At 38.6% G+C, this 21,676-nt stretch overlaps 1 protein-coding gene across 1 annotated transcript in view; it reads right to left on the bottom strand.

Moving 5' to 3' along the window:
• PREX1 (phosphatidylinositol-3,4,5-trisphosphate dependent Rac exchange factor 1) overlaps window positions 1-21,676 on the bottom strand; it is a 132,688-nt gene that overhangs the window by 27,023 nt on the left and 83,989 nt on the right. The window contains exons 17-24 of the mRNA XM_063297090.1: window positions 13,552-13,700; window positions 12,883-12,968; window positions 12,530-12,666; window positions 9,458-9,629; window positions 7,756-7,943; window positions 4,724-4,885; window positions 3,730-3,940; window positions 2,304-2,580 (exon numbers count right to left, since the gene is read on the bottom strand). Of these exons, the coding sequence (XP_063153160.1) occupies window positions 2,304-2,580; window positions 3,730-3,940; window positions 4,724-4,885; window positions 7,756-7,943; window positions 9,458-9,629; window positions 12,530-12,666; window positions 12,883-12,968; window positions 13,552-13,700 (1,382 nt within the window). The remainder of the gene's footprint in view (window positions 1-2,303; window positions 2,581-3,729; window positions 3,941-4,723; window positions 4,886-7,755; window positions 7,944-9,457; window positions 9,630-12,529; window positions 12,667-12,882; window positions 12,969-13,551; window positions 13,701-21,676) is intronic.

The raw sequence follows: 21,676 nt of genomic DNA, 5'->3' as shown, positions 1-21,676 counted from the left end.
AATAAAAATAAACAAATTTTATTTGTCCTGGTATTTAATAGATTATGTTTTAATTGTTGCTGTCAGCACTTTTGGTAGCTTTCAGACATTATGCTACAATCCTTGGAAGGAGGCAACCTATAAAGCATATTGAGCTGAACCCTTGCAGGACTTTATGAATTGTAATTGAATTATAACCTAAATTTATCACCTTGAATTATATCTGGGAAGGGGTTATGGGAGAAAGCCTGTACAACTGGTACTGGAGAAAATTCTATTTTGGGGAGAAATGCAGGACAAATGATACATCTTAAGTTTATTAAATGAAATACTTTTTATAAAAGAGTTCAGGGAGGAGAAAAAATTATGTATAAACAATTTAGTTCAGAACAGGCACACCGAAATAGGAGTACGTATTACTCTCTGCAAAATATTTGCGTAGTGTTTAAGATTTAATTACCCATCCAAATAAATTATCTAAGCAAAATCTCATCTTCCTATGGAATAAAAAACAAAACAACAACTGGCATCCTCACGAGAAGGTAGCTAAAATTATTTGAAAGTATCTAATTCTGCTTCAATGTTTATTGAATTTCTCAGAATTGATACTGACAGCCTATAACGAAGTAACCCTTTATAAGCTCTTGACTACAACAGTTTTGATTTCAGCAAAGAAGGCAAAGGTTCAAGTTCAGTGAATAGGCAAAACTTTCCAAAGAGATACAGCCTATTTGTTCAATCAAAGCCAAGGAGGTTGACAAATTTTCTGGCAAATCACCTCTGTCTTCTGCATGCTACTCTCAAGTCACTCATGCCCTGGTCACTTCCTGAAAGAATTACTGTAACAAGCTCTACATGGGGCTGCCTTTGAAGAGCATCTGGAAACTTCAGCTGGTGCAAAATGCAGTGGTGCAGGCAGTGTGCTCCTCAATCAGCCCACATTACACTTCTGCTCTGTGAGCTGCTTTGGTTGCCAGCTTGCTTCCAGGTTCAGTTCAAGGTGCTGGTAAAGGTAGTCCTCGACTTACGATGGCAGTTGGGATGGGAATTTCCATCACTAAGTGATGCAGTGGTAAAGCACAACCGTATTGCTTAGCAACGGCAATCCCTGCAGTCCCAGTTGCTGTCATTAACCGAATCCTGCGGTCATTAGATGAAGCAACTTCTAGCTGGCTTCTCACAACCAAGTCAGTGGGGAAGCTGGCAGGAAGTTGCAAGTTGCAAGTTGCAGTTTGCAAGCAGGCCAGCAGGTGGGTAAGTGGCTGCTGCCAGGTGGGGGCAGGCACAAGGACGGGGAGGGCACAAGGCTAGGCTTGGGGAGGGTGCATGGGGGTATGCGAGGGTGGTGCATGGGTCGGGGAGGGTGTGAGGGGGAGCATAAGTGGCTGGCATGGTGCAAGTGCAGAGGGGCTGGGGGAGGGTGCGCAGGTGGGGGAGACTTACTCCAGCAACTTGTGACCTTCCCTTCCAGCTTCCCCATTGACTTTCTGTGGAAGCCGGCAGGGAAGATCGCAAATAGCAATCATGTGATGGCAGGGTACTGCAACCAGTTATAAGTGTGAGCTGAGTGCCAAGCTCTCAGATTGCAATCACATGACCATGGGGGTGCTGGGATGGCCGGAACTCTGAGGATTGGTCATAACTACCATTCATTCAGTGCCATTGTAACTTTGAACAGTCGCTGAACAAATGGTCCTAAGTCGAGGAATACCTGTAATAACTTATAAAGCCCTATATGGCATGGGGCCAGGTTATTTGAGGGACTGCCTCTCCCCAGTTATAACCACCTGCCCCATCAGGTCCACCAGAAGAGGCATGGTTCAGGTCCCATCTATTAAGGACAATTGGAGAGCCAGTTGGAGAGCCTTTTCTGCCACAGCACCCGCCCTTTGGAACATCATTCCCCCAGAGGTTAGACTGGCCCTGACCTTGCTTGCCTTCCAAAAGGCTCTAAAGACATGGCTCTGTCAACGTGCCTGGGGATCCATTTATGGCCTGGAGAAGGTTGCATTGATTGATGCATGACTTGCACTTGCCTGCTTACTATGTTTTCTGGTTTTAATTTGGTTTTAAAGAGGTTGTTTTTATTGATATTTGTATTTTGCATATTGTTTGTGTTGCTAGTTTGTTTAATTATGTGAGCTGCCCAGGGTCACAAACAAATTCCAAAAGCAAACCAATTTATTTATTATTTATTTTATTTAAAACATTTGTATAACCACCCAACTTAAAAACAAACTCTAGGCGGCTTACAACCCAGCAATAAAAAAACACTATGTACCACTATAAAAACAAAAAAACAGTAAAATCAATGACCAACTTACTTATGTATCTGAAGGACATATTGCTTCATTTCCTTAACTGCTACATCTAGCTTGTTGAAGAGCTGCAAGTAGGAGTCCTGTATCTCCCGATCCTCTTGTTTCAACAGAAAAGCAAGACCTCTATCTTCTTGAGCAGTTCTTCCATTCTCTTGCCCATAGTAACCATCATATTGTCCATGTGGGTTGAGATCTCCATTTTCTGGAGTCAAGCACCTCCATGACGGGGCAGCCATAGTTGTTATGCAATGCTGAGTGTATGAGACGGGATTTAAGCTTCCTGTTAAACATTAAAAAAAATGCTGAAAACTAAAACCACTGCTTTTTTAAGGTGAGCATTTGAAATATTTACTATATTAAATAAACTGTTTTTCAAATATGCTGAGCAACAGTGCCTTATTATTAAACTGGTTGTTTTAATGCAAAATAAAATGCCATAAAATTGAGAGTATTTGATGGAATTCTCAAATGTTTAGTTAAGCTTTAAGATTACAGACGAGTATCAGCACACACTGCTGCAAACAGGCCATTAAAAATGCTTTATCCCAGAAGAACATAGAAAGTTCCTTGAGATGCTACTATTTAATGATGAAAAACTTGGTGGAAGATGTTTTGCATGCAAAAAATCTTTGCTTTTTTACTTGTATCTCCAAGTATCTCTTTCTGCCTAAAATACTAAATACCCACTGCTAATCTGGGTCAAATAACTGTCTGGTATATGGCAGCTTCCTATATAACTTATGTCAAAACAATCATGAAATAAAAAAGGCAAGTAACAAGATTGACTGATTTAGAAATAGATAAGTAGGGTTCTGTTGTACTTTTTCTAACCAACCACTGAAGAACCTCTGAAGTCTCAGTAAAGAAATTATTTGAAATTTACCAAGACCATCAGAATTTATATGTGATATGTATATAGTTGAAATGAATAGGAAGCTAATAGGTATATGGAAGATTATCAGAGTCTTACTTTGGTGTTCTCTTAACAGTTAATTAGACCAATGAACTTCCCTTCCCTGGTGCCTGTATTTCACTAGTTTTTCATCACCAGGGAATATCTCAGAAAATGCATTAGAAAACAAATCAAAGATCAATTTTTTTTAATTGCCTGCTTACAGATCCCAAGCCTAGTGGCCATAAGAGATTTGCACAGAGATTGATCTCTTTAGTCACTCAGTATCTTTTAAGCCAAGAAACCATTCCTTCTAAATAAGAACAGATAAAATCTGTTCCAGTTCTTTTTATTGTCATGTGTAGGATATTAGTTATGCTCACCCCCTCCCCATGCCCTATGACAGAGTCAGATATTCTGATGAAAACTTCAAAGCCTGTCTGACATTTTAGCTTTTTTTTCTTGAATGCAATGTTAATTCTAGTCCATCGCTTCACTTCAAGAGAAGATACTACAGGTTTTATTGTTAGTAAACACCTTGTTCTGGATCAAGGCCAATAATAGAAGGCTTCCGCCCAATGCGAATGCTGAATGACCTTCCCGTTGAGGTAGTGTTTTTGGGGTATGACACTTCCATGAGGTTAATGTGGCAGTTGGTAGGACAGAAATCCATGCTGCACAAGGGGTGAAGCTCTGTTGTGGCTCGTTTGAAAGATGGACTCACTTTCATTTTCAACTCATCTGCAAACTAGAGAAAGAAAAAAAGGTTTACCCCACTCCTATGAGCACACTAATCCATAAAATAACATGCATCTCAGATCTTTTTTCTTCTATCACCACTTCATCCACCGAAGGAGTAATTAACTTCTGTGGCCCTACTCCAATAATTGAGAGGACAAAAAAATATTTCACAAAAACTACGTAAATCCATATTGCATAAGTAACAATCAAGATACTCATAAATTCCAGGATAGAACAAGGAAACTGACAGAAAATGGCAGTGGCAGAATACTGGTTTGCAAAGCAATGTTATCGACAGGGTCACTTATGTAACAGCAGTATTGGATTGTTTGCCACAGTTTGGTGACAAACTTCAAATGCTGAGTGGTGTATCTTTTTCTTTTTCTTTTTTAGTCCCAAAGATGCTAAGTTAAAAAAAAAAGTAAACCTCCAAAAGAAAGGGTGAAGTAGATGGATCTAGATGTGTAACAGCAACCTTCAAAAATAGCTAAATCCCAATAATCACCTATTTGATGGAGAAAGCAATTAGGGGAATATACATAGGAAATTAGACTTTGCAGTTCTATATATGCAGAGGCTCTTCACTGTATGAATGTGGGTGTTTTATAATTAGATGCTGGTATGACTTTGCATGCTCAATAAAATCAATAAACCCTTTGGAAACTGGAAATACATAATTGAATATGCACATACCCACCCCCATAAATTTGTTATTGAGGACCTGAAAGCATACTAGTTGAAGTCATCACTGTGCTGCGGTGGCACATAAGATTGTGCACGATGACCCTACCTCTTGATAACTGGCAATTCTTCTGCTGATGCTTTCTAGCTTTGTGTCACAAATCTGCCGGAACTCATATTGTGGCATGGTGACCAGTGCGTTGCTGAGGGACATGAGCCTTCTGCAGTTCCTCACAAAGTTGCTGTCATCTGTTGCAAAAGCCTCTAAAATCTAAAGCAGGGAAAATATATGGATTTGCTTGGTTGGGTCATCGTGACACATGTTTCTAGGCACACACAGCACTGGAACGTCATCAAAATTGCACCATTCCAAAGAAAACTTTTTATCAAGCAAATATGCTTCTTTTATCCTTCTTTGAATGAAAAAAATGCTTAGGCTGACATTTCTACGGGAGCACGCTTCAGCAGAATACATTCTTCCCAAACTAGGTGCCCCATGATACGTTTGTTCCCCAAACATCCAACTTTCTAAGATAAATTCAAACAGTATCTCATCTTGCTAACAGCTCTGTCTGCTTGCACAGAGAGCCCTCTTGCAGTCTCATGCAGGCAGGTTTCCTCTGAAATACCATGAACCCCTCCTGTAAGTTGCGAGATGTCTCTCACTAAACCTTTTAAGCATCTGTATGCTTGTTGCATGAATGGTTTTTGTTTTCGTTTCCTTTCCCATCTTTTAAAGTGAATTTCATACTTTTAATATTTTAAATTTATTGTAATTGGTGTTTTGATTGTTGTATTGTAATCTACTTTGAGAGTTACAATAATGGGAAATAGTACACAAATATATTAATTAAATAGCTAAAAAGGCTTGTTACTAATGGGTGACTCTTAGAAGTGTCAGATGTTCCAGTTGCCTCGTTCAAGTGTAACATGGAAACTGATCACACGGAAAGCAATTTCCCCTTTCCAGTATTTCAAACCAGATCTGACCATTCCCTAGGAATCTTTATTAACACCAGGACGTCTTTTTGAAAAAAGAAAATCTAAAAATACTCTACAAATATGCCACTAGTTATTTTTGCAATTAGGTCTTAAATAGACGGAAGAGCAAGAATGTTGCACTTTGCTGCAAGTATTGCTTCCCATCACATTTATACCCCTCCACTAAAATAAATACATAAATAAGTAACTATACCAACTGAACAATAAAATCCCATCTTTAGATATGTTAGAAAAATGTATTTAACTTATCAGTATAATATAGCACAGTGGACTAAATTAAAATAATGTCTAGTGACAGCATAGTGATAGCACCTACTTGTTACTAAAGGTACTACAATACCTTTAATGGTTTACACATATTTCTGCTGAAATTGCACTGATTGCAAATACCTAAATTTGTAACTCCTCCTCCTCTAATTTTGCTTCACTCTTAAGCCAGAAAAGGTTCCAGAATTGTTTGCACATTAATGAAAGCAACACAGTCCCTGCATTTAGAATTAGACTCTAACAAGTCATAACACAGAGGGGAAAAGCTTGTGTTTAAAAAAAAGAAAAAAAAGGAAAACAAACTGGGTTCTTGATTTTTGGTACTCTTCTTGAGAGTCTGTATGAAATATAGCAAATGTATGATGTAACTGATAATCCAATGAATGCTTATTTAGAAAAAAAAAGTCATGGGATTTATTCTCTAAAGAGTGGGATTACAGTAGAATGGTCATCTAGCTGAGTAAAAATTTTAATTGCTTGTAGCCTGTCTTCCACAGTCTAAGAATTTACTGGGCCAGCTGACTGCAATAGTGAAGAATTTAAAGCATATTGATCTGATTAGTCAACAGACCGATGGTTAGCCTTAAAAAAATCCTCCACAACATCCCAACTAATGGCATATATTCCACATACCACAAATACTACAGTTTACTGTATCAACTCTAAACCTTCCTAGAAGTTCAGGGAATATGACTTAATCAAAGGCTTCCACTGCTCAGCAAGAGAACCACTATTTTTTCTCAAACTTTGGTCTAGCCACTGTGGTTCCTCCTTTCGTAATTGTTAGATATTGTTGTAATGTGTGGGTTTAGCCTCCAAGGTCAACTGGAAGCACTGTTTGGTGCAAGACCCATAGGAGTATATTATAACCATACATGCTATCTTTATTTCCTCTGCTTGCTTCAACCAGAAAGGAGGTGTCAATGTCAGATAGTAGGGTGCAGAATTGGGCTTTCTCAGTTGATTGCATGCACACCCTGGAATGTTCCTCCAAGGCAGTTTTCTTCAACCCAGTGCCCTTAATGCACTGGTCTTCAGCTACCATCATCCCTAGTTAACATACCTATTAGTCACCTCCTAATTTCTAACTTCTTTAGTTGCATTTTTTCATCAAGCAAAGCTGTTCTTATTTAGGAAAGTATTGTCAAACTGCTGATATTTTAAATCTTCTGCTTGAACTGCTAAAAAAAAGTCTTCTGTATATACTGGCTTTAGGCCTAATATTTGCAGCTATAACTATGATTTTTGCTTTTGATATAACACTTGCCTGTTTTCAATTATTCATTTTTTGATGACAGCCTTTGTGCTTTAAGATTCTGGTTTGCACCTCACTTTAGATACTTTGGAAATATTTCATCAATTAATGTTCTAATGTGTCTTATAAATTTTTTAAAATGGAGATTAATGTCTCCCTTATGTTGCACTGCTAATGCATTTTCTACTGTCTGTTAAAACAAACAAAACAAAACACTCCTAATAACTCTTACTGTATAGCAAATTGTTATAGTAAGAGCATGCAAACCTCAGCTATCAAGACTTCTGCATTTTCAGGTCCCAGAGTTTTCAACTGCAGAAAGCCATACAAATGAAATAGCTGGAATTTACTTTTCCCTAGTTAATGCCCATTCTCAGTGGTTATTCTCTAGCTCTCTACAGTTCTTACTCCAGAGAGAGATACCATAAAAACTTACAGCCAAATATTACAATATCTACCATCAGCAAAAAACTCTGTTTAGTGATACCTGCATTTTAATCCACCTTTATTAAAATGTATTACTCCTGACTTAAATGTTATTCATCCTTAATCTTCAAGGACAGGAAAAGGAGAAACCTGGATTGAAAAAATAGAAAATAATGCCCAGTGATGTAAACCTTTGCTGTGAGGTGGAAGGACCCCTTCGGTTCAATTATCTTCTCCAGGACAAAACACTTGATTCCGGCAGTGCTGACGTATTCATAAACAACAGCATGTTCTAGATGGACATTGTCCACTGTTAGACTTATAAGATGGGCGTCTTCTCTTATAATTAGAGGAGAGTCAAAAGTCTGAAGGGACAAGCCTGAAAATCAAAGTTTAATCATTACAGTACTATAGAAATAGGGATAGGACTACTGTCTGTATAGCCTGTTGGCCCAACAAACAGTCCATATTTGTAGAAATTGAACATAGCATTGAATATCTGGGTACGGTTTATTTTTTCTGTATATCATTAGTTATATTTCATTTACTCTCGTCATTTATGAGCTTCATAATGAACACATATGAACAAATCTCAATGGTATAACAATCAAACATTAATGTTATTTGTTGATTCTGACTCCCTTAATATACCAGTAAGACTCACATGAAACTGTGATAACATTCAGTGGTAAAAAGATATGCAAATATTTGGAATATCTAAAAGTGGCAAATTATTTTTCAAAGCACTGTAGAGCTGAGCAACAATCTGAACTTTCCCAAATGTGCTGTCAGGATTGCCCAATCCAATCGCAGCAGTTTTATCAAATATAATTTCCATGTTTTACCTCATTTTTTTTCTCTTCTGTCACAAATTAAAAATTTGCCTCCAAACTATGAATCGTGACATTGGGCTGATTATGTTTCCCTTTGGTAAACATTCTGTTTTATAGTAAATAAGAAAGTTTGCTCCAAGTGAAGCTGTGTAATTCCTTTCAAAGTGATGCCACGTAGACAAAATATCAAATGGGGATGTCTTAAATAAACATCTCCCTTTTTATCTAGCTCATGGTTACAGCCCTTTTCTTGACAACATTCTTGCTAAGAATCCCACAAATCAGCTGCAAGTATATCACTTCCAATTTAGGTAACAAGCTGAAAGAAACAGGACTGAGCTGGCATCCTACGTGGCACATGGGATACGATAATTGTTTTTTTAAAAACACCACAACCACATTGCTCAATATGACAGATGTGGACGACATGGCAAGACACTATGTAATTAAGTTGGTTTGTGGCTTGGCATTGCAGCTGCCAAATCAATTATCCTGCACCATCACTTCCAGGAGATTAGTGATTTTCTCTAGTGCACGACTGATCTACCTGATTTCTCACTACTGTCTCACATTTGTTCAGAAGCAAGAGGCCTCTGATATACCAGCAGAAGATAGGGAAGTATCTTTCCATATGCTTCCAGAACACGCATGGGTCCTGAGTTGGTTGGAAATCCAAAAGAAATGTCCCTTGCAGACAAATTCAGCACTTGAGATCCAAATTACCCACAGGTGTCTACAACAGTTCAGTTATATATAATTGCATTTTTCTCCTTGCATTAGTAGGGTTTTTTTTTAAATTCTCATAACTCCATTCCCTGAGGTACAATTAAAACTCATGAAACTGCCTTACACTGGGGCATACTTTGGTCAGAAAAGCCTACTTTTTCTGGGAGTGGTTTAGAACTTCTCTTTTCTTTTTTAGGGGGAGATGGTAATGCCCACACTGGAACCTTTTGAATGTAAAGCACACAATTTATCATTCAAGAAGAGCTTCTCCCTTTTGAAAAGAGAGCTACCTAGCTCACTTTCTCCACTGGCATAGAATAAATTTTCCCCATACCTTTTTCCTGCTGGCTGTCATTAAGGGGATCAAGATCTGAATTTTCTTCAATGGAGAGATTTCCTTTATGCATCTCAGAATGACTTCCATTCAGGTATGAGTTTGAAGCTGCCTGTCGAGCTCTCTCCTCTTCAGCATCTTCATGTGTTCTGTAAACCCACTGGTACAGACCCTTCCAGGAAAGTAGGAATATCAGAGCATCAAACTTCCTTCTCTGACTTTCGGTTTTATCTTTTCTAAAATGGTATACAGATGGGGTTTGTCCCTATATGTCTATTTATGACTGATTGGTCCAAGTGCTAAGTTTCCAGAAACGCCCTAGCATTTTTGGATTTGGCTTAGTCTAGAATGTTGACAATTTTCCCAAGATATAAACAACCAGCAAATTCCACTCCCCCTCTGCCCCACCCTGCACTGATGATGTTACTTAGCCTGGTAATGAAATGTCTGCAGAAAAACAGACAAGCTCAGAGAACCCAGAGAACCTAAGAGTTCAACTCGGAGCTACAGTACATGTATTCCCTACAATTGGAAGTTTTAAATTGATACGTGATATAAGAATGATACTAAGGTGGATTTACATGACCCATACAGAAACTAAGCTAAGCCTCCTGCATTTGTACTCTTTTTTCCTTGTTCTCTTGCGTCACCTTCCCACAAAACAGCCAACATCCTTCATATTTGCCAAGGAACCATCTGGAAGAAGGGGATAGCAAACCATTTCTGAATCAAAAACTCTGTATGTATTGCATCTCTCTTTGTAAGTACTAGGAGTTGAGTTCAACTGGAGGGCAGCTCTACTTTTCTAATTATGAAGGCAATTAGGCTTGTGAAACCCTTCACATAGGAAAAACTGTATTCTCCAACATCCTGCTTTTTTAAAAAATACAGCCTTCCCCAACTGTACCTTCTAAATGTATTAGGAGTACAACTTCCATAATTCCCAGATAGCATGCAACTTATTTTGAGGGTCCCAACTCCAACAACAGATATACAGAATCCTGCTTGAATCTATTTCATCTTGTATATACAATAAAATAAAATGGTACATTGGACTTAATATAAAGGTCCTTTTTCTACAGCAGAGCCAGGGTGATTTATAGTGGGATATCTCCCTCCCATACACTGCAGAGGCAGGGCAGGAAGATTCTGGCAGTGCTTTCCAATATTCCAAGGAAATGGCATCACAAGCTAGAAAAAAAGCTCAAAAGAAGCTTGAGAAAAGGCCTCTTGAGAAAAAGCCTCTATCTAAAGGAGAGAAGTAAAGTTCCCCAGAACTACTGTATATACAATTGGTTAGTGAAACTGATGGGTGACTTTGGATCAATCACTGTCTCAGCCAATTCACCTCACAGGGTAGACATAGACATAGAAATTTTATTTTGGTCATTGACCAATAAAACCTCACAAGGTTGTTGTTAGGGAAAATAGAAGGCAGGAGCATTGGCTTGACCAACCAATAAATAAATAAATAAATAAAGATGGGATAAAAATTATATAAATAAGTAAGGCTGCGTGATACAGAATACATTGGTGGAGAGGCATCCTTATTTCTGATATCCACCTGATATGACTATCAGGAACACCACCTTCTATGTCAGGTGCTCTAAGGAAGACTCACGTGGCTTGAATTAGGGTTCAAACAAGGCTTAGATTGGGGCTTGGAGTATTATACTGTGGACCGTGGTTAGTCTTAGTAAGGAGACCTCCCTATTATTGATGAGATATGATTGATGAGGTATGGATTGACAGAGACTCGTTGCTCCCTGATCATAGGATCAAGAAGGCTGAAACTTGTCAGCAAAGAGTCCTTGGCTATAGTCCCTTAATGAAGTCCATTTCTAAGGTCAGGATTTGTGAGGCATGGCAGGAGTCTGGTGCTCCTGAGTTTCCCCTTTTTTTGACACATCTACAAAAGGTTCACCATGGTGAGGTGTGAAAGTTCTTTTGAGATTACAGAATGGTCTGTATGGCCTTGCTATCATATCTGAAGCTCATAAGATGATTCTACTCAGTCTTCAGATGTATAGTTGTAACCTGCTGGTGTCCAGACTGTTGAATCCTCCTTGGCCCAGCAGGTTTGGTGATGTCAGTAAGTTCCATGGTTGAGATGTGAGATGATATCTAGGTTTGCTACCTGGGTCTCCTGGGCCAATTGGGTGCTATTTGAATTAGCTCTGCTCTTTGGTCTTGCACTAGCTTCAGCAGCCTAGATTAGCAGGGATAAAGTACAAAGTAGATGTTTGGTCTCTGTTCTCTTCCCAAGATGGTCTGTGTCTCTTTAGATCCCAGGATCTGCTTTGATTTCAATAAGATCAAAAGGTGCTGCCTGAAGTCCTGCTTCCCCTGCTCTCACTTTCGTTGTTGTTGTTGGTTAGGAGCAGATATTTCTTTTGGTCCTTGGTCTTGATCAGGACATCTATCTAGTATAGTATCCTTTGACCCTCTAAAAGGAACTGTGTGGTAGTACAGAGATAACTTTTTGTTATTCTGCAGAAAAGCTCAAAGACTAGATGTTGGCTGGTTCTCCTAGTAAAACTCTGTGGAACCATTCACCTATGGAGTAGATTTAGTCAGCCCATAATTAGAACCACTGTGCTATTTTTGCTGAAGAATTTAAGGAGAGGAGCCACTGACAGAAAAAATAGGAATTGCATCAAACTGTGTAAAAATTTAAAGTCACAGAGTTTAAAACTAACTCTGAATTTAGAGAAGGATTTTGGAAACAAGTACTGCTTTTAAAATGGGGATGTAACAACTTTCTAGTGATTTTTATAAGGAACTGCATTCAGGTCTCCAAAACAAATCCAGGGCTTTGTTAGCAGGGCTTATCTCTGCAAACTAAAAGGGAAACAATCTGTTGTATCTGCCAGAATACTGGTGACTGAAAGAAATATACAGATTTTTACTTCTCAACAGTTGAAGGAAGGATATAATTTAAAGCAGATTTATTTAGCAGACTGGTTTCATAACATGAGGCATTTTCTTTCTCCTCTTCTCCCCTCCCAAATCATTGTAAGAAAAACCATTGTAAGAAAAACCATCCCTTTCCTCACACACCCACTTGCTCACCAGAAATTCCTGCTGCCTATTCCTGTATGACGAAAAGTGATCCAGAACTTCAGTGTAATTTTCATTCATCACATTATTTCCATTTACTTTCAGGACACATTGGCCTGGGTGAAGCCCCACAGCTGCTGCTTCTGATCCTTAGAGGGCAGACAGAAGAATCTCAACAGACAGATTTTCTCAACCACAGGATAGATAGATGGATGTATTTACGTAGTATATAAATAACATAGTATAAAGTGTTATGCTTTTAAAAAATATATTTGTCTTGTTAATATCTTTGAGATGACAGGTTAATGTTATCAACAAGTATTAACATTATCAACAAGATGCATGTCCATATTCCTTTTCCTTACCTCTCCCCACAGCATGAACATATGGTGGTGCTACTCCCCATATCTGGAAACACAACTTGTCATTGCAATCTGGAATTTTGATAATCCTGCCAAAAATTAAGAGAATTACATGAAGAAAAAAGTCTTGACTGGTTAAAAGATGGATACTCTGTTCTGTATAAACTATTCCATATCACTTTTCATGGAAGATCTAGGGGTGTATTCTATGGGGAATTCTCTGACTACAATGAAAAAAAGCAATCACAGCTCCTAGTATCCTGTTTATTGTGAGGTAGAAAAAAATTAAGTCTACCAAAAGTCAAATGAAAGAATAAACAAGTACAAACTATCATGAACATGGCATCAGAAAGCTCTAAAACAAAGATGTTGCACTAGACAATTTTTTTTTATTGTTAAATATATGTTTTCCCGAATTCAATTTCATGTGTATGTTTAAGCTATTAAGTCAGACTCATTGCATAAACACTGCATAGTCTCTTTTACGGTTAAGAGAAGGCTATGAGTCATGACTTTGGAATCTAGTTTTATAGGTACATTTGTTATCTGAATCAGGGACACAAGACTATAAAACTATTATGTCCATATGCTCATGCATGCTCTCTGTCTCTCTCAGAATATGCTTCCAACAACAGGAATCATTGCCGTGGCTACATTTTTCTAGGATCTTACTCTTTAGATTTGGTGGCCACAAGAAGTCGAAGAGGCCGCCGAGAGCAGAAAGACTGGTTTAAGATAGTCTCAACCTCTTGAAATGAACGCAGGAACACAAGATCCTCATTCATGGAATAAATTTTCCGACCAACCTGCAAGCCCGCCATCTGAAATGATGCATAAATATTATAAACTGTACCACACAATTAAACATATGAGTTAGAAGCAGAAGTTGATTAATTACTGTTTCTTTTCCCCAAGTTTTGTTCTGGAGATTCCTCTTTTCTTGAAAGCTTATCAAGAACTCAGAAACATCAGCAGATAAGCTTCTATGAAAGAAAGTTTATCAGTTTTTGATGCAGCAAAAGTTGAGTCTGACTACTGTAAGAAAGCATTGGGTATAGTCTAAGTTACATTCTTGCTATACCTGGGGCAATAATGAGACAAAAAGGGCTTCCAGGAATTAGAAGAGCAGGAACCATGCCCCCAAACATACACTGTGACAATGCACTATGTTCCTCTATGGCATATTGGAATGTTCTGACATTCCTTTGTCAATTGATTTGCTTTGATGTACCTAATTGGAAGATCACCAGGAAATATTAGGCCTGGGGGTTAAGAGTGGGAAGGCAGAAAATAAATTCTGGAGATGAGCATTGAAAAATCACTTTCATATTCTTGCTAAAGAAAACTACATGGACATGTCCATGAAACCATCAGGATTCAAGCTCAGTTTGAAGGAGACTTTACCTAGGGAGAAGAAAATTACAGGGGTGACAGTGGAAAAGAGTGCAAAATCAAAACTTCAGTCTGGGTTTGGTATCAATTAAACTTTTTGGATTTACCAGAATTACTGGCATCCCCTTACCAATCCTATATATAACTTTTAACAATTTACAAATACACCAATGCACAACCATACATTTGGTAGATACGTATACTATACAGTACACTTAAACACAAAACAGAATTTCAAAAAATGGCAGCAAATCTAAAAGGAAGCATTTAATTGAGATAGTTATTGTATTCCCTTTCTGTTTCAATTCCTAATAATCAAGCGTAGTTATCTGGATGTTGGCTTTCTGCATGGGCTTTTCCATGGGCATAGATCAAATGGTTGTTAGATGCAATTAAATTAATTATCAGACAGCTGGTTGTCAAATGTTTCCTCAAAGCAGATAGTAAACATGTGTCTGGGAAAAAAATTGGGTTGTTTCTTCAACCTGACAGACTGTGACTGTGTTTAGTACAAAACGTGCAGAGATGAAATATCAGAATAAATACCTTCAAACTAGAATTATTCAACCACCTACAGAGCTAATAGTTTGTCAGAGCATGAAAGAGTCTACTAATATGGCAATATGAATCTAACAATTCTTCAGAAGCCTGAAAAAGGTACAAAGGAATTTCACTTCCAGAGAAAGGAGGTTTCTAGATTATTTGAGGGGAATCAGGAGTGCAAAGACAGAGTTGCAAAGTATGGGCAGTCATGCCCACCAAAATAGAAGAAATAAAAATGATGGCTGAGCAAGATGTATAATTGTCAGAATGTTAATACCTTATACAGCTCCTCATCCCCACTCTGTGATGAGTATGAAAAGAATGTACTATTCAAAAGAAAGTAGATAATTTTGCCTAATCTACCTGGTGTCCTCCAGATGCAGTAACATTAAGTATCAGATTCCTCCAGATAGCATGGCTGATGCAGAAAATTCTTGATATATCTTAGTATTTAGTACTTCTTCAGAGTTTCATCTGAAGACTGGTACATTCCCCTTCACTGGGGGTCTTCAAACAGAGGCTTGACAGCTACCCCACTGAAATGCTTTAGCAGATCCTGCACTAAGCAGGGGGTTGGAGTAGATGACCTCTCAGACCCCTCTCATCTCCAGGATTCCCTGTTTGCTGGTACAGTAGTTATATAGGGCTGCCATATCCATATCAAGGCTGCAAAATTCTGGATGAGTTTCATGTGTCTGCTGGCTGTCATCTAGCGGTCATCTATATTTTTGAAGCCTAGATAGTATAGCCTAGAGATAATAGCGTTAGTGACCCAATGTTAAGAATAGCCATCTTCACTCAAAGCAGAAAATCAAGAGTAGTTTTTGTATGATATAACGTCCAAAACTAAAAAACTTGGTTAAGAGATATAGGGAATAATGGAACCTGGATGAGGGCATTTACATTGTCTCTGCTCTGATTCTTGCTAATCTTCTTGTATGTGCTGATTATGCACAGCTATCCACACATTTACATACACCATTGTAGCAGCACAAATATATGCAAATTACCATATAGAACTACTGGACTGTAAAAGAAGCTTTTGTCAACCTGTCCCCTTTGAAGTGCATTGGAACTTCTAGGATTCCCAACCAGCACTGCCAGGATTCAGTAATGCTAACTGGAAATTTTGGAACTGCAGTGCCAGTACATCTAAATGAAACAAATTGGAAAAGGTTGCCTCAAAGATTAAGTGATCCAGTTCTGGATCATGACCTTTTTCACCTTGCCATAAATTTAGTAACTAGCTTCTTGTGGGCTTGAGAACCCAAATGGAATATAAGGGTAATAATATTGCCCTGTTATTGTAAATACTGAATAATTACTAAAAATGAATATAAATTATTTTGACCATGCTAAAAATTCTATAAATGTGATTACTACTAATTGTTACTGATAATACTAGGCCATGAAACCTGATTCAGGATAGAATCTGCTATAGTCCGGATCTGTGCAATATGGAATGGCATCATTCCAACATACTAAGGAAATGCATTAAAGTAGAGGGGTTTTGGGGCTGAGCATCTCATAGGACTCTAAATTACAAGAAAATGTCCCCATTGTAGATTAACTCCCCTGAATTCTTTGGAATCTGCCTATTGTTTCTTTAGTTCATACAATAATACATTTAGCAGATGGCACGTTGCTAAGCAACAATAATGCTAAAAGCAAAAGGCAGCCAAGTCTTTATCCTTGTTTTGTTTTCTTCCAAAAGTAAATGGAGGAAAGAGAGAGATGCTTAATAACACCCACCAGCTTCACACAGGTGGATCTGCAACTGCCGCAGAGGGAAATCTCCAGCCTGTTGACATAACTTTTATTGCCAAGATTTCATCCAGCTGCTGAGCCTAATGCCACAACGTCACCTAGCAATCCACTACTTTGATCCTGGGAAGACTCAGTATTGTCCCAAATCATCTTCGTTTGAAGAACGTATCTCTGACTGGGGATAGGTGGACTTCCAGGGCTTTAGAAATGCTTTTGGAATGTTTTTCAAACTGATAGGCATCAATGAGATTTTTTATGCAGGTTTTCAGGCTTTTCTTTTGAGCAGAATCTGTGTGGCAAAAACTTCATTGTGCCAACATTTGAGGGGGGGTGTTACTATTTTACGCTGGTCCATCAGATGTTTTGTTTATGAAATAAATAATGCAAGCATAAACTTTGGTGTTAGTTGTTCACTCAGTTCGCTCATCTGCTCATCTCATTGTCATAGCAAGAACACACTTTACTAACCGTTTTTGAAGTACATGTCCTCACAATGTTGCCTCCATTGCAGCCTATTGCTGAGGCAGCCTAGAGCTATCTTCAGTTGTTCGAATTGGGCAGTGGCGTTTTCTTTCTTCTCCCCACACAAAACCTTCCATGCAGACTACTTATAGTGCCTAAGGGATTAGACTGCGGATGACATGGTCAGGGATAGCCACCTGCTTAGTTCCAATTCACCCAGCAAGTCTGCTGCAGGAACACCTCTTCCCTGTCCAGTTGCTGAGCCCCACATTTCCACGGCTGCTTTGGCTTTGGCTGTGAGGGACAATGGACTTCTAGTCTTCTTCTCTTTATACTGGAATATCTAAATTCCAGGAGATCAGTATCAGACGGGAATCCTGATATTTGGTGCATATGCATGTTGCGCATGTGTGCTGGGGAGATCATAATGGAGGGAGTGCACATGACTCACCCCAATATGGAATGGAATGGTGGGAGAGAGAAGTGGCTTTTGCCTGGCCAAAACCAATTCCAACCTGGCAGCTTCAATGAAATTGTTTCATAGGACTATAGATCTCTTGGGAAATCAAAAGTCCCATCAAACAAAATGCAGTGCATTGTAATAAAAATTAAGGCTTAATAAACAAATAAGATTAATTCCCCAATTCCACCTCGGCACACCTTCACAAGTGACTGGCTGGTTGGTTTTTCTGTCAGTAGGTGACACTGGGTGAGAGGGGAAAGGGGCAGCAGTGAATGCACCAATCGTTGTCCTGAAACTACCCTGCATTAAATTGTGTAAGGCCTTGTTGCTGAAGCACAATAAAGGTGAGCTATGGAGATAGCATGATTTAGGTCAATATATACGGGAGGAAAACAAATGACATTTTGGTAACACACAGTGGCAATGATATGCAAAAATTCAGCTTATCTGAAAGAGCATGAATACTTTTTCAGAGAAATGTAGATGTTGTTTTCCGAGATGTTCTGAGTTGAAAGTGGAGTTAACTTACTTTCTTGCTCTGCTTCATTATACACTGCCAAGAACCTCAGCTAATTGGGGCAGTTTACTATTATTGTACATAACTTAATGAAATAATTGGTGTCGATCGGAAGGTCGGCGGTTCGAAACCGCGCGGCAGGGTGAGCTCCCGTTGCTCGTCCCAGCTTCTGCACACCAAGCAGTTCGAAAACATGCAAATGTGAGTAGATTAATTGGTACCGCTTCGGCGGGAAGGTAACGGCGTTCCATGAGTCATACTGGCCACATGACCCGGAAGTGTCTATGACAACGCCGGCTCCAAGGCTTTGAAACGGAGATGAGCACCGCCCCCTAGAGTCGGACACAACTGGACTTTACGTCAAGGGAAACCTTTACCTTTACCTTTACCTACCCGAAGGCCAATTCCAGTTTATTGTTTATGAGGGGAAGCACATCTGGAATAACATACACACAAAGAAAGTCAGAGCGCTAAATTTAAATGGATTTTATTCTAAAGATCTACCAAAATGTTACAGGTAAAACTGCCCACTTATTTGAAGAGTCTTCATCCTTATGAAATAGTGTTTTGTGTAACTTTATAAATAAGAATTATGATGATTATTAAAAGGTGTCCTTTCTGCAAGAATAGAATTCCAGGTCAGTCATATGCTTATATTTTATTTGGTTTCTCAGACAATTATCTCTCAAACCAATTAACTTCAGAGCAGTATGAATTCTATAGGACTATTTTAAAAATGTAGTATTTGGTACCAGCAAAGACTAAGGCTTTCTAATCAATTTTGGCATTTTTAGAAAAAAAAACCCCACATTCCTAAGATTTTTGTCAGTTAGAAATAAGTTCCTGGCCCATGGTTACTATAACCACAGTTATGCAAAACAGTTAAAACTCCAGAATATAATATGCAATTATGTAACCACCAACTTTTCCTGTAATTTCTACAGGATATCAAATATAGTTCTTCTGAATCACCTGAAGTACAAAAGACTATATAAATCATTTCTCTTACCATTTCTTATAGTGACAATAAACACTTTTTAATGAAGCAGTTCACAATCCCACAAACATCACCCAGATTCCACAGCTCCCAACCCTCAACCTGGAGAGCATCAAGCCACCAGAGCTTTTCACCAATGATTTAAAGCCACTTAGCTGGTTCTCAGCCATATGCTGGATGCTTTGTAGTATCAAAAGTCAAGTAACAAGCTCAAGAATTGAGTAAAATAGTGTTATCACTAGGTTTCAAAACATGGAGAATTATGCCAATGGCTCAGAGCAAAATTTTACGGTCAAATGTAGAGAAAGCAATTTTGGGGAAGGTTTTTTTAAAAAATCTTTGCCAAATTGTGTGTAACTATAGCCTCAAAACACTTATTTTTTTCCTATTCCCAAACAAAAACTTTTTTATAGGAGACTGTTCTGTGAAACTGAAAGAATGATTTGTCAGCCAGTGGTTTATTGAGAAGTTCAGCTACTAAAATACTTCCTAAGCAGATACAATCAATCATGACAAGAAGCACAGTCTTCTCCTGCCAGATGACCTCTAGATGTGTTGAAGTACAGCTCCCATTATTCCCAGTCAGCATAGCCAATAGCTAGAGATGGGAACTGTAGTTCAATCTTCAGAGCAATAGGTTGTGGAATGCTGATCAAGCACAATCATTTACACAAACTGCTTGGGAGACAGAATCTAAGGTTCACCTTGAAAAACTAAGCAGGTCAGGACATGCTTAGCAAATGAAAGGATAACCATCCAGCAATTCCTTCCTCCTACATGAGAACAATTTATGTCATCATCTAATAACTATCTTGCAAACCAGGAACTTTTTAGTGAGAGAGCAATGGGAGCAATAGTCAAGTAACCTATGCATGGAGAGGATACATCTATGGTTTGATTCAGTATCTGAAATGATCAGATTAATTAAAACTTTTCATTCTTTCAAGGCAGTCGAACAGCACATACAGATAACTTAGTTCGGTTTCGTAGCAAATGGTGTATTTCCCCAAGCTCATGGCTTCCAGCTGTTCAGTTAACTTTTTAAACCCTTTTATGATAAACAGCTGTGCTGATTAGGCATTAGTGTAGTTGAATTTCAAAATATCTGGAGGAAATCAGTTTGGGGAAGACTGTTCTAGAATATCCCTCCGTTCTGGAAACACAGAATGTGAACAACCGTAAAGACCACAGAAGAAGAGACTCTAGTCATGCACATATTTTAAAACATGGTTTCTATGTAGTTGTTCCCTTTTTTGTTATTGTGAAACACCCCCCCCCCCATGCCCTTTAGCAACTGTTCATGTGCACAGATCTCTAGAGTATCTGGAAATGAATCACTTAACACTGGATCCCTGATAAATTTCAGTCCTCTGTGGATGAAGAAATGTATCCAACAGAAGAGAGTATTTGTAGCTCAGGGATGAACTGTGGAATCCTTGGTGCTCTCTGAGCTTGGTTGTTTCCTTGCAGACATTTCATTAACCAACTGGGTAACTTCATTAGTGCAAGTGTGGGGTTTGCTGCCCTGCCAGTTTTGGTGGGATGTGGTTTCCTCCTTAGTGGTTCCTTGTTTAGGGTACTGTTTTCTACCTGATTGTTTGTCTAGTGTTGATCCCTGCTTATGTGGGTGTTGGCTACTGGAGAGGATGTGTTCTGGTCTTTTTGTTTCCTTCCTAGGTTTTTTATTGTCTTTTGAAAGATGTGTAAGTGTGGTTTAGCTCTATGTGTCTATTGATGGCTGATTTGTCTGAATGCCAAGGTTCCAAGAATCCCCTTTTCAGATTTAGCTTGATTTAAGATGCTGATAGTTTCCCAGTTGAAACTGTGGTTGAGTCTGTTCATGTGTTGTGAGATTAAGGAGTTTTCACTGTGTCTTCTGACTGACTGCTAGTTGGTGTTCATGGATGCGCTCTGCTAGTCTGCTTGTCTGCCTGTCCTACATAGTGGCTGTTACAGTCCTTCTAGTGTATATTGTAGATGACTCCTGTTTTTTCTTCTTCAGCTATTGGGTCTTTTGGTTTGCTTAAGGTGTTTTGGAGGGCTTTAGTTGATTTGTATGCTACAATGATGCTATGTGGTTGTAATAGTCAGTTGGTTGTTTGAGAAGTTTTTAATGTATGGCCATGCATCCTATGCAACTTTATCAAAAAGTGCCTGACCACACAACCTGCTACAGCACAACCAGTACAATCTATGAAAAGGATAACACTCCCATACCAAGCTCAAAGAGCACCAAGAACTCCACAAAGAAATGTATCTTAAAAAGTTGAAGCCAATGTCTACATAAGGCTTTGCACAAACTACAATTTATATATTCTACTATGTGGAACAGTGAGATGAGAAGGTCTATAGACATAACTTCTGAGTCTCTCCTTGGATTATAGGCAGCCCAAAACACTCCTTGGTTTTATTGAGCAACTGGAGGTAATGAAACAAACAGAGATACAGCTAAACCCGAGGTTAGAATGCACAAGTTCACTTACTATGTAGCAGTGCTGGCAGCAAAGAAGGCTTATTTCTCCACCATCTTTGTCTCATCAATGAACATCTCTCACACACATACACCTCACTCATGGTCTCATTTGCAGAGACATTCAAAATATGCTGCCCCTTAAATTTCATTCCACATTTTTTGTTTCCACTATTTCAATATAAA

The sequence above is a fragment of the Candoia aspera genome, chromosome 3, assembly GCF_035149785.1.
Source record: "Candoia aspera isolate rCanAsp1 chromosome 3, rCanAsp1.hap2, whole genome shotgun sequence".
NCBI classification, from domain to species: Eukaryota; Metazoa; Chordata; class Lepidosauria; order Squamata; family Boidae; genus Candoia; species Candoia aspera.
Note: the sequence above shows the minus strand (reverse complement) of the source record. Positions and strands in the feature narration are given on the sequence as shown.